The sequence below is a fragment of the Lissotriton helveticus genome, chromosome 12 (genome assembly GCF_964261635.1).
Source record: "Lissotriton helveticus chromosome 12, aLisHel1.1, whole genome shotgun sequence".
Taxonomy (NCBI): domain Eukaryota; kingdom Metazoa; phylum Chordata; class Amphibia; order Caudata; family Salamandridae; genus Lissotriton; species Lissotriton helveticus.
The window spans coordinates 837165702-837177762 of NC_136073.1; the positions used below are offsets into that span (position 1 = coordinate 837165702).

Below are 12061 nucleotides of genomic sequence, written 5' to 3' on the forward strand. Positions count from 1 at the left end.
GTTTAATTTACTATTCCAACTTTAGTCCCCGTGGACACTAGGGAAGGTTATTGGATAATAAATTAACCTATTCCCTATCCTAGAGCGCCCCCCAGCGCAATGCGTTGTAATGGTTTGCGTTGTAATGACTGCGTTGTAATGGTGGTGCGTTGTAAAAGTTTCGTTGTAAAGGTTGTTCACCGTGATTACTGGATGTGGCATTACCTTCAAAGAAGGGCACAATGGTGTTCGTGCTGCAAGATACACCTGTGTTTTATTCTGGATTAATGGTTGCACGCTCTCATGTGTTTTGTAATGACAGTGTGGTGCCTGGTCACTCACAGTAGCTACAGATCCCCTCCTATATTTTCCACTGTTGTACATAGGTTGCTTTCTCTCACTGGTACGTGATGCAATCTGCTGGTGTGTTGTTTAGCTTGTCTGTTCGCTCTTCAAGAATACACATACGTTTAGTGATAGTGGCCATAGGCAAAATAAGGTATGCATCTCTAGGATGCATTCAGAGGTGATTGGGCTAAGCTTTCCCCTTCGAGTAGCCCTCCCTATCTAGAATATCCACCTTCCTTCGTCCTCTGTAATTACTTATCCCTGAACCGGCAACCTTAGAGGAATTTGATAATATTTCCACAAGGCTCTACCATTTTCATGAGCTGGGTCATCTTTGAACCCACAGGTTTAAGGCCCCCAAATCTGTACTTTCTCTTAAAATTATCAATAGGTAGGTGCTACCCTTAGTATTTATTTTCTGCATGGTTTTATTGTACCGACCTTACAGAGTATGGCCAGACAATCGCAGCATTCATAGACATATCTAACCATGTCCACATGGATCCTTTCTGGCCTTAAACCAGAGCCGAAGACTTCAGTTCCATTCTGTTTTTGCCGTAACTGATTAATGATGCCGAGGGTACTAATTCTGGAGTGCAGTGACCAATCCTGTATATATTACCCGTTATATGTTGATGATCATTCTTAACGTTAAACTACTGCTTCATTCAACCAAAAATTGAAATAGAATATAAACTGAACTTACTTGGAGCGGATGGTTCTTTGTAACCTGAAATAAATATAGATAACATTTAAGTAAACATAAATGGAAGCATATCCTATATCATAACAGATCACTGAATAATGGAATCTTAAGGTCTGAGCCAATGTCCGCGGAGGTGGAAGTCCATGATTGAGTTTTTGGTAACACAATCCTCATCACTCGGTTGGTCCTTTCTGGTGCCAGATGGAGATGGAGGTGTTCAATTTGAGTCAAACAGGGTGAGATGCATTCCACATTTTCTGGATATCCACATACAATACACTTACTTACAATTAATCTAAATGAAACTTGTTTACATTTTCAAAAGCTATCCTGAAAATGTTGCATTGATCCTGCCCCCCTGGACCATTCTGAATGCTGTTGAGGTAAGGGATGGTGGAGATGGCCTCCTTTATTGTTATAACCAATAATGATGGCACACCAATACAAATCAATGACAGTCCTGTCACTGCCCCTTTCCTAATGGTTAAAATCCTGCCATACATGCCTCCGTGAGTCATTAGACTTTCTTACACAGGCACAAACCTTACTCTGGTTTCACATCATTATAAACAAGCATTTAGGGTCCTATTGGGATTCAGAAAGTGTAAAAGATTTGGTAACTTGGAGCCCACACCGGCTCATGCTGCTGGTGATATCCATCACTGAGCGCCATCTTCGTTGTCATTGTGATAGCTGTGTTATCCCTATATCCCCCTCATTCACTGCACAATATAATCCATAAATTATCTGTGGCGATACCAGATTGCTTACCATCGACGTAGAGACTGTTTTTGTCAAGTGTGAAACTGCCCAACTTGGTGATGTTGCTGGTCTGTTGTTTGATGTCTTGGTAGACCGTCTCTTTGACAAACTGTGCACCTGTGACCTCTTTCTTCAGTTTACAGACAGCGTTCACCTTAGTCTGGGAGGCTTCAGTGCCTTGGCTAAGGGACAGAATGGGGAAGGCATAAGTTGCACAGTTAATACAGCAAAGTGGTCCCAAATGGATGCCGGGTTTGAGGTGCATTTGAAGAAGACAGGAAAGGAGGTCAAGTGCTACCAACTATCAGACTGTATAGACGTAGGGTGTCCATTCATATAACCTGCATTCATATAAGCTTCTCTCAAGTTCAGCCGTCCCTACTTAATTAATCAAGGTTCAGATGGCGCTCAAGAGGGAATTAAACTTCTCTTTCCCTCCAAAATCCATTGTCGCATTTGTAATATCCAGAACAAGGATGTTCTGCTGTGACATCATCTACCCCCTTGTTCTCAAAGTTGGGCACAGAGGCACACAGTATATCTCATTCATCCTAAGGGAGGGAGGCCGCCAATGCCCTCTGCTTCTCTATCTCCCCAGCCAATCATTATTTAAGAATAAATTAAAGATGGAGTAGATCTTCTTAAAACAAGATCTAAGCTTAAGCCACTGACTTTATTATCATGTTTGTGATTCCCAGTTTCGAGTAAAGTGCTACATGACTGCGATAAATCAATAAATCACAATGCCTCCACATCCATTCCATGCTTGCTCACTTTTACCCATTCTCTCTCTTCTCTTCGTTCAGTCTCCCCTCAAATGGACTCACTTCACGTTATAACCCTGTCACCCATCACCCATTTTTACAGACCCATTCACATCCACAGGTTCTCCGCTCTCTTCTATGAACCGGATCCACACTTCAAGACACATTCAAAGGTTCTCCTCTCACCTGCATGCAGTAATTTCTGACCCCCTCCCCTGTATGTATTCATTGCTCAACTCGGATCTCATCTAATTTCCAAATTCAGGGAGTCTTATCCTGCCATACACCATTTTTGGGTCAAACCCATAACATCTGCAAGAGGATTAGCCAGCGCTGGTCTTCCTGCATGAGCTGTGTCCCAGCTGTAGACCTGGCAGTGCAAGAATCACGAGCTGTGACTATGGCGATGGACTTCTCCATTCCCGGTCACATTATGAAGGTCCTGACCCGCTAGGATTGGCAGAACGTGTTGAGGGCTGACACATTCATAGTGGATTCTATCGATCCTGTGGCTAATCATGCCCCATGGCCTTTCCAGTAAATTCCATGTACCGCTGCTCCTCTTACCTGATTGTGTCTATGCTACAGCTTTGGAATTTGGCCCCGATGCTGCTGTTCTTCAAGACAGAGTCAATCTGGGAAAGGAAGACAAACATATTGCAATGAAGGGGAAGCTCTTTCACAGAGACTGTTGTATATGACGGCAAGGAAGGGGACAAAAAGGCACAAAAGCTCCGACTGGCATTCATACTTACCGAAGCAAGAATATTGACAGCGGTTGCTGAAGGAGGAGTTGCTGCTAGGTCGGTCGTGTAGGGCAGGTTGGTAATGGTGAAGTTTAGAGTGAAGTTTTCTGTCTTAGTGCTCTCTACCGGGGCATTGGTCACAACAACAATGGGCGGCTCTGTAACTAGAATGGAAGAATGAGATGGTAACAGAGACCAAGGAGGTGCACCAAAGTGCTATATATCTGGCCCTTTATGACCTAAGAGACCTCCTTAAAAGCATCAAATGACTAATGTAATCGACCTTACAACTCACAAATCGGGGTGCTGCAAACCTCAGCATTAAGGGTTTCTACTTTCCTTTGCCTTTGGTAGCCTCAAAAGAACATTGAATCTCACAGAAAGACTGAGTGTGCATAGTGACCGCTCCATAGATTTGAAACTAGTCTGGTGCATCAATGTAAATGTTTTGTACACTACCATTCAGGACTATTGTCCGGAAAGACTCCAAAAAGAAGGTTTTGTTTAATTTTCAGGCAAACACTTTCTTCAGTTTCCATCACATACCTATCCTTGGCAACATCTTTCTCTGCTTGTCAGTTATGAACTTTTCACTTGATCTCTAAAACCTGAATCCACAACAGGTTGTAAATAAAAATCACTAAACACAAAGCATTGATTTTTGCAAAATGAAAATGACACATCTCTCTACCAATTATTTATATCTTGTGACTCTGATAAGACCAACATTCACATTACCAAGCTGGTACACCAAGTCTTTTTTATGTTCTTGGTCTCTGGACCCAGGGGTACACAATAGAAGTTTCTTATTTCAAGGTCCCTGAGGTTGTGATGTCTCAGAAATAAATAAAAAAATCGTAGGTTGTTGTGGTCTCTAAAACATTCTAACAATATCAGATAGGCTTATTTTTGTACCTTAACACTGGCAATCTACTTCAACCTGTATCATATCTTAGGCCTGGGTGGTTAATATGATCTCACCTGGAGAGGCAATGCCCTGTCTTCCGGGTTTGAACACATAATACACATAGGGATCCTTCTTAAAGTTTAGCTAGTGGGTCTTTGAGCCATATAATATAAGAACATACTTACTTGGAGTGGATGGTTCATTGTAACCTGAAATAAATACAAAACAGTTTTTAAAAAGTGCAGTGAAGGTACCTCAATCATCACAACTAATAACTCGCAGAATCCTGAGGCCTGGCTCAGTGCCCAAAACACTAAGGGTCCACATCTGGGAAAAATTCCAATCCATGAGTTTTGAAAGGTGCTCTCTAGAGATCTGGCTTTGAACAGTTTTCGGTTACCACTGGTTTCCCCAGCAGGGAGCCCATGGAAGGTCTGAAGAGAAATGTGTGGTAAATGTTTCCAAGTTTGGGAAGCTCGAAATTGAGCAGTAAGTAGGTTTAATGAAGGATGTCAAAGAGGGCAGGATCCATGCCGCATTTTCTGAATATCCACATATGGCAAATTTGTATGCAATGAATCTTAATGGAACTCATTTACATTAGCAATGGCTAGCCTTATAGTTTGGTTCACATAACATCTGCCTCTGACCCGCAAGATGAACTGTCAAGTGGATGATCTAAGTAATCCTATCACTGTCAATCTCTCTTCCGACTATGCTGGGAAATGTCACATATTTAAGGCTATTGAACTGGCCGTAAGGATGCACCCTGCATTGACATTTTAGTTCAATATGGTTTCCTGATGAAGGGTTGTTTAGATCTCATTAATTCCCTTTATTCACTTTATGGTGGAATCCATACAACATTAGCATTGTTACAGGCCTGCATACCATCAACGTAGAGACTGCTTTTGTCCAGCGTGAAGTCGCCCATCTTGGTGATGTTGCTGGTCTTCTGCTTGATCTCTTGATAGATGGTCTCTTTGACAAACTGTGTGCCCGTGATCTCTTTCTTCAGTTTACAGATGGCATTTACCTTGGTCTGAGAGACTTCAGTGCCTTTGCTAAAATACAAAAATTGTGAAGCATAAGGTCTACGGAGATGGGACTAAGTCAGACCACAGACTTCAAAACTGATGCCCACATGAAGAAATCATGGAATAATCTAATTATTGCTTAATATAATGCATACAATACTGGTAGCAACTTATATTCGGATGTGTACCTTACACTAGGCATAGCTAAAATAAGTGATGAAATCTTCTTATGCAAACCTTTCCCAATAACCAAATAAGTATGCCTTTGGTTACCATTGTCAACAGTGATGGCATAGTTAGGTATGCACTATACAGAATAGGAGAAGTCCCAATTCCTCGAGTGTCCCACAATCACACATTTGTGATCTAGATAATAGGAAGACCAGCATTGCATCTAGTACCCACTGTCTGGATTGTTTTATACTGTGAAAATGAAGGACCCCTTCCCTCCCATGCCCACAGTCTGCCATGCCTTACATGGTCCAATGACTGGCATGTATTGTTATGTGGAAGGGAACCTCTACCTCCCACAGGAATTCAAGGACTGGGTTTCTTTAGACAATGATGGGAAACTCTAAACCCATCCAATATGCGAGATATGAATAATCTAGAGGAAGCTGTGCTCTAGGCAGCACCAATATTAAGGTTTATAGAACCAAGAAAGTAGAGACCTCACCTCCATCCAGTACTCACAGCGAGATATGTGTAATGAAGGCCAAGAACAGATGTTCCTCCATGAGGTAGCAAAATACATGTTAACCCCCCCCCCCCCCCACAGTAGGTGCATGGATGTGTCACCTCCATCTCTTAGCCAGTGGTAAGGCTTGCATGAGGTTGAGAAGGGATGGTGTCATCTTGAACCACTTCCCACAGAGAAGTAGGTTGGATACATCACCTATCATTACATACAGCCCTGAATGCCGAATGTAGATGAATGGAAGATTTACTTCCATCCAGTAGCCACAGTACGGTGTGAACGAGGCAGAGGAGGGTAAGAATGATCTACTCCTAGTGGCCACTGCCAAAGATGCATAACCTAGAGGAAGGGAAGGTGTGCATCCCTCTGTGTCCACAGTAACGTTTCCATGATGTAGTGATCCCTGCAGTCTCTGGCAGTGTATGATCCAGAGGAATCAAACCAGCCAACTTTTCCACTAACTGTGTCCATTATATGCAATCAAATTGGGTAATTGAAATTCCATGAGTTTACCCACACATCCCTCAATTTCTCTCTGTTTGCCAGCCTTGGTCCCCTATGATCTTCCTTGCTTTCCTTGCCCATCTCATCATCAACCCCACCCAATGGCATCGTGGCCACCAACAGCAATCCCCATGCACCAATTGCCTCAACATCTTCCAATGCTACTGGAACAGTGGTTTTCAATAAGTGACTCCTCTGAAGGGTGCACATACCTTTTGTAGGTATTGGGGTGGAGGACTCACCTGTGCTGACCAGGGCAAGGTGGGTGCTGTACACTAACTTGGACACTACTGATCTCTCTCCTCTTGGTTTGATGAGTTCAAGTTGTTCTACGGGTCCTAAGTCTCAAATATGCTCACCTTGTCCGTCCTCTAAGCCAGGACATGGGCCCCGTTCTTACCTGAAATTGTCTATGCTGCATCCCTGGTATTTAGATCCAATGCTGCTGCTCTTCAAGACAGAGTCAATCTGGAAATGAAAAAGAAATGGCTGAATGAAGAAGCAGCTCCTTAATACCCAAGCATGGGAGAGTAATTGTGATGTGGTGAAGAGGGAGATTCGGAGGGAGTCATCTCATGAATGTCAATTGGGAGTAGGTATGGGTAAAAGCTACTACCACTTGTGTGCCGATTGGTACCCCTAGCACTTGCACTTGTCCTAACGTTTGGCAGCAAATTGGGGGCTATGGAAGCTTTCAGGTGAACACGGATTCAACTTTAACCTCAAACTTCAAAAAGTGCATGACGTTACTTCCGCGATCCCCAGCATTTTTTGTGAATCAACGTCCGCGGGTCTTCCCTGCCCCATGCTTACCGATGCAAGCACAGTTGAGGCCGTGGTGTTGAACGTCGCTGAGGCAGGCGTTGTAACCAGATCCTCACTGTAGGGAAGGTTGGTAATGGTAAAGTTGAGGGTGAAGGTTTCAGTCTGGGTGCTCTCTGTGGGTGGTTTGGTGATCACCACAACTGGTGGCTCCACCGCTGTAGGAAAAGAGCAAGACAGACCATGCGATTAATCCATCCACTAATACAATAATCTATTTGCATTTTTTACATTTAAAAAAAGCATTTTATTATAAGACACTGGCACCTAGATGTCTCAGAAGTCATTTTTTTGTGCTGAGGTAATGACGTTCTTTCACTGGTTAATTATCATAATTTGGGCTCCGAAAGGAATTTGCTGTTACGGTTGAACTACAGCTTGTGCAAATGTTTCCTGCAATAATTCCTATAGCTAGAACATGAAAATACTGCACATATGGCCCAGAATAATTACGGAGTTGGGTTCTCCTTTAATAATGCAAGTCCCCGCATGTCACCTCAAGACCTTTAATGGGATTTACAAAGCCATACAAGGGTCTATTTGCACCGCATTCAATGACTTTGTAAAGAAATATAATGCAGCCCAGTAGCCAGCGCTGCAATGCATTACATTTTGTTGAAGTAGACATTCCTTGAGTGGAGTATGGGCATTCTCATGCATCCATCATATATAATTTGATACAATTCTAAATTTACTAAAGGTAGTAAACTAGGGATTGCACCGAAATGGTACCAATGAAAGAGAGGCGTTAGAAGGAGAAATTTGTTTTCTTCTCCACATTGCTACCATTTTCTGTGCGTGATGCAGAAAGAATCATGCATATAAAGAGGAAATTCCTCTTAGGATTGTTTTTGTGCAGGAAGGTGTCCTAAATGAAAATGAAAATGAATATCACTAAACCCAAAGCATTGAATTTTGCAAAAAGGCAAAATGAAAATGACACAGATCTCTACCAATTCTTTATAACCTATGATTCGGATAAGACCAAAATTCGCAATACCAAGCTGGTATTTAGCAAGTCTTTTTTATCTTCTTGGTCTCTGGACCGAGAAGTAAAAAAATTGAAGTTTCTCCTTTCAAGGTCCCTGAGCTTGTGATGTCTCAGAAATCTCAAAAATCGTAGTTTGTTGTTGTCTCTAAAACATTCTAACCATATCAGAGAGGCTTATTTTTGTACCTTTACACTGGCAATCTACTTCAACCTGTATCATATCTTAGGCCTGAGTGGTCAAAGTGATCTCACCTGGAGATGCAATGCCCCGGCTTCTGGGTTTGAACACATATTTCACATAGAGATCTTTCTTAACCGCTCCCATGTGACCGTTGGAACGCTCACACGCGGGGCTAATTCCTCTGCTCGCTAAAGAAACGGGTGTGGTCATGACGAGCTCAGCTCTTCATGAGCCCACGACCACCGTGGCTCATGACGAGCTTAGCTCGTCATGAGCACCGGGGCGCTGTGCGCGCCCCCCTCCCCCCAGCACAGCAGGGGAATCAGCCCCGCAGGCAAGGGATTAAAGTTTAGCTAGTGGGTCTTTGAGCCATATATTATAAAACATACTTACTTGGAGTGGATGGTTCATTGTAACCTGAAATAAAATACAAAACAGTTTTGAAAAAGTGCAATGAACAAACCTCAATCATCACAACTATTAACTCGCAGAATCCTGAGGCCTGGCTCAGTGCCGAAAAAGCTAAGGGTCCACACCTGGAAAAAATTCCAATCCATGAGTTTTGAAAGGTGCTCTCTAGAGATCTGGCTTTGAACAGTTTTTGGTTACCACTGGTTTCCCCAGCAGGGAGCCCATGGAAGGTCTGAAGAGAAATGTGTGGTAAATGTTTCCAAGTTTGGAAAGCTCGAAATTGAGGAGTAAGTAGGTTTAACACAGGATGTCAAAGAGGGCAGGGTCTATGCAACATTTTCTGAATATCCACATAAGGCAAATTTGTATGCAATGAATCTTAATGGAACTCATCTACATTAGCAATGGCTAGCTGAATAGTTTGGTTCACAAAGCATCTGCCTCTGACCCGCAAGATAAAATGTCAAGTGGATGATCTAAGTAATCCTATCACTCTCAATCTCTCTTCCGACTATGCTGGGAGATGTCACATATTTAAGGCTATTGAATTGGTCATGCAAATGCACCCTGCACTGGAATATTAAAACAACGAGGAATGCTGAAGAAGGGATGTTTAGTTCCCATTAAGTCCCTTTTATTGACTCTATGGTGGAATCCATGCAAAATTATCATTGTTACAGGCCTGCATACCATCAACGTATAGACTACTTTTGTGCAGCGTGAAGTTGCCCATCTTGGTGATGTTGCTGGTCTTCTGCTTGATCTCTTCATAGATGGCCTCTTTGACAAACTGTGCACCTGTGGCTTCTTTCTTCAGCCTACAAATGGCGTTCACCTTGGCCTCGGAGGCAGCAGTACTTCTACTGTGAGACAGAGAAAAGAATATGTAAGATCACAGATGGCAGTAGGAGGGTAACAGTCCCAAAGTCCTGATGAAGAAGTTATGTAAGGATGGAAACAGACTCTGTATTTTTTAGAAATGTGAGGAGCCCATTCTCAATTGGTATTGGCTTCTCTTAAGTGCAACCTTCTTCCATTAACGAAAGCCTGGAGAGTTCCGTAGGTGGCGATGACAAGAAAATTAGATTTCCTCTTTCATCCTTAATTCTCAGTCAGATGCGTATCACACAGAATATCAGAAGCTCCACCTACCCTGTATCTATCCACTTGGTCTCACAGTACAGCACATTGATCCAGAGACAGGGGGACATCCCATTCCCTCTATTGCTTTATCACCTACCAGTTAGTATATAAGCAGAAGTTAAAAATGGAGAAGACCTTCTCCAGACTAGATCTGGGCTGGAGTACATGACTATAATTTCATATTTGAGATCTCCCTTTTCATGTGAAGTAATATATAGGAGCTATAAACAAATCAAATAGTTCATACATCAGTCTGGTACATGTTCATTTTCATTCTTGTTTTTCTCACTTATCTTTTTCTTTCTTGCATCCTTCATCACTCTGATCACATTGACTAATTTTCGACTTTAAACTTGTGGTCCATCATTCACTCAACTCTCATTCACCTGCTCTCTGCTGACCCACATAGTTTATGTTCTCCACTCTCTTCCTTGTACCAGAGCCTGCTGATACCCATAATTATTGGTTCTCCATTCACATATATGAACTTAATTTCTGCAGACCACCCATGCAGATGTTTGCCTCTCACATTCCTAAGCCATTTCTAAGCGCTTACGTTAGCTAATGCCCAAGAGCAAATCGTATCCCTTCAATGAAATAAACATAACTTCATCCATTGAGATGTATCTCTTTTGAACAAGCCCCTCCAAACCATCCACAAACCACTTTGTAACTAGGGATCATCCGGCATGAGCCACATTATGATCAGGAGGGCTGGCTGCAGAAAATCATGAGTAGTCAGTGTAGCCAAAAGGAATCACACTCGGAAGATCTAGAGTTAAATCTACGTGTAAAGGGCTGACACGTGATCATGCAATTTTGCTAACATGGAGGTTGGTCTGTCTTTGCCCAGAAAATCACCACATAGGGCTTTGCCTCTTACCTGAATGTGTCTATGCTGCAGCCCTGGAATTTGGCTCCAATGCTGCTGCTTTTCAAGATAGGTTCAATCTATGAATGATAGAGAAAAAGGGTGGATTTAAGATGCAGCTCCTGTACAGGGGTTTAGTTGAAGAAGAGCAAGAAAGGTGTAAGGGTTGTGTCCAGCATCTATACTCACCGAGGCGAGCACATTGGCAGAGGTTGTGTTGAATTTCTCTGATGGGGGAGTTGCATCTAGGTCTGCGGTGTAAGGCAGGTTGGTAATGGTGAAGTTTAGAGTGAAAGTTTCAGTCCTAGTGCTCTCTACCGGGGCGTTGGTAACTACAACAATGGGCGGCTCCGCGGCTGGAATGGAAGAAAGATTCACATGGTGACAGAGGCCAAGGAACTTGAATACAATTGGCTGTTTGGAACCATATTTGGCTAATATACCTCATTTAAAGCATCATGTCTGGCCAATCAGGCATTCAGTTTAAGTTTTAAGAACCTACTATTCAAGACACTGCAAAGCTCAGTTCACACTTAAGGATCCATCTCTCTCTGCTTCTCCCAGCACATCTCTCTGGCATGGTGGCTCATCTGAAGGCACTGTAATGTAAGATCCTTAAGATTTGGGCTAATGTCTATGCAAGGTCCTTCCTGTTGTTTCCACAACATTCCTACATTCATCGAAAACTCTCCATTCCTGTGGGTTGGCCCATGTTTTTACCCTCATTCCTAATTCTTGATATCCTATTTGTACTATGAAAGAAACCAATTCATACATGGTCAACTTTGCTCAACGTTGCAATTCACTATAAAATGCTTGATAGACAAGCAGCCAATGACCCAGTTATAGATGCTCAGAGAAGTGAAAAAACATGAAGACTGACAGTAGGTGATTCACTTAACGATCCATTTAAAGCCTGCCCTGTTCCATAATGTACATGCGCATTCCAGTAATATTAGACACACTGCTCCCTGGCATTTGGCCATAATGTTGGGAGGGAGTAGAAGTATTTTGCATAGTATGTGATTATCCCAAAAATCTGGCATGGATTTAAAGCTTCTTGGCCCACCTTGGACACTTCTAATTCTGGAAGGAGGAGATGGAAAAGTCATGCAACATGCGATTTCATTACTTTTTTTCACGTTTGCATGCTTTGTCAAGAGCAACGCTTTTCAAAATAAAAAATAAATAA

General features: G+C 42.6%; 1 protein-coding gene across 1 annotated transcript in view; it reads right to left on the reverse strand.

The window, feature by feature from the left end:
- The window catches only part of MUC16 (mucin 16, cell surface associated), a 194810-nt gene that overhangs the window by 20026 nt on the left and 162723 nt on the right, over positions 1 to 12061 (reverse strand). The window contains exons 51-62 of the mRNA XM_078668928.1: positions 11059 to 11225; positions 10882 to 10949; positions 9546 to 9718; positions 8838 to 8861; positions 7264 to 7430; positions 6851 to 6918; positions 5104 to 5276; positions 4398 to 4421; positions 3315 to 3469; positions 3127 to 3194; positions 1805 to 1977; positions 1034 to 1057 (exon numbers count right to left, since the gene is read on the reverse strand). Of these exons, the coding sequence (XP_078525054.1) occupies positions 1034 to 1057; positions 1805 to 1977; positions 3127 to 3194; positions 3315 to 3469; positions 4398 to 4421; positions 5104 to 5276; positions 6851 to 6918; positions 7264 to 7430; positions 8838 to 8861; positions 9546 to 9718; positions 10882 to 10949; positions 11059 to 11225 (1284 nt within the window). The remainder of the gene's footprint in view (positions 1 to 1033; positions 1058 to 1804; positions 1978 to 3126; positions 3195 to 3314; positions 3470 to 4397; positions 4422 to 5103; positions 5277 to 6850; positions 6919 to 7263; positions 7431 to 8837; positions 8862 to 9545; positions 9719 to 10881; positions 10950 to 11058; positions 11226 to 12061) is intronic.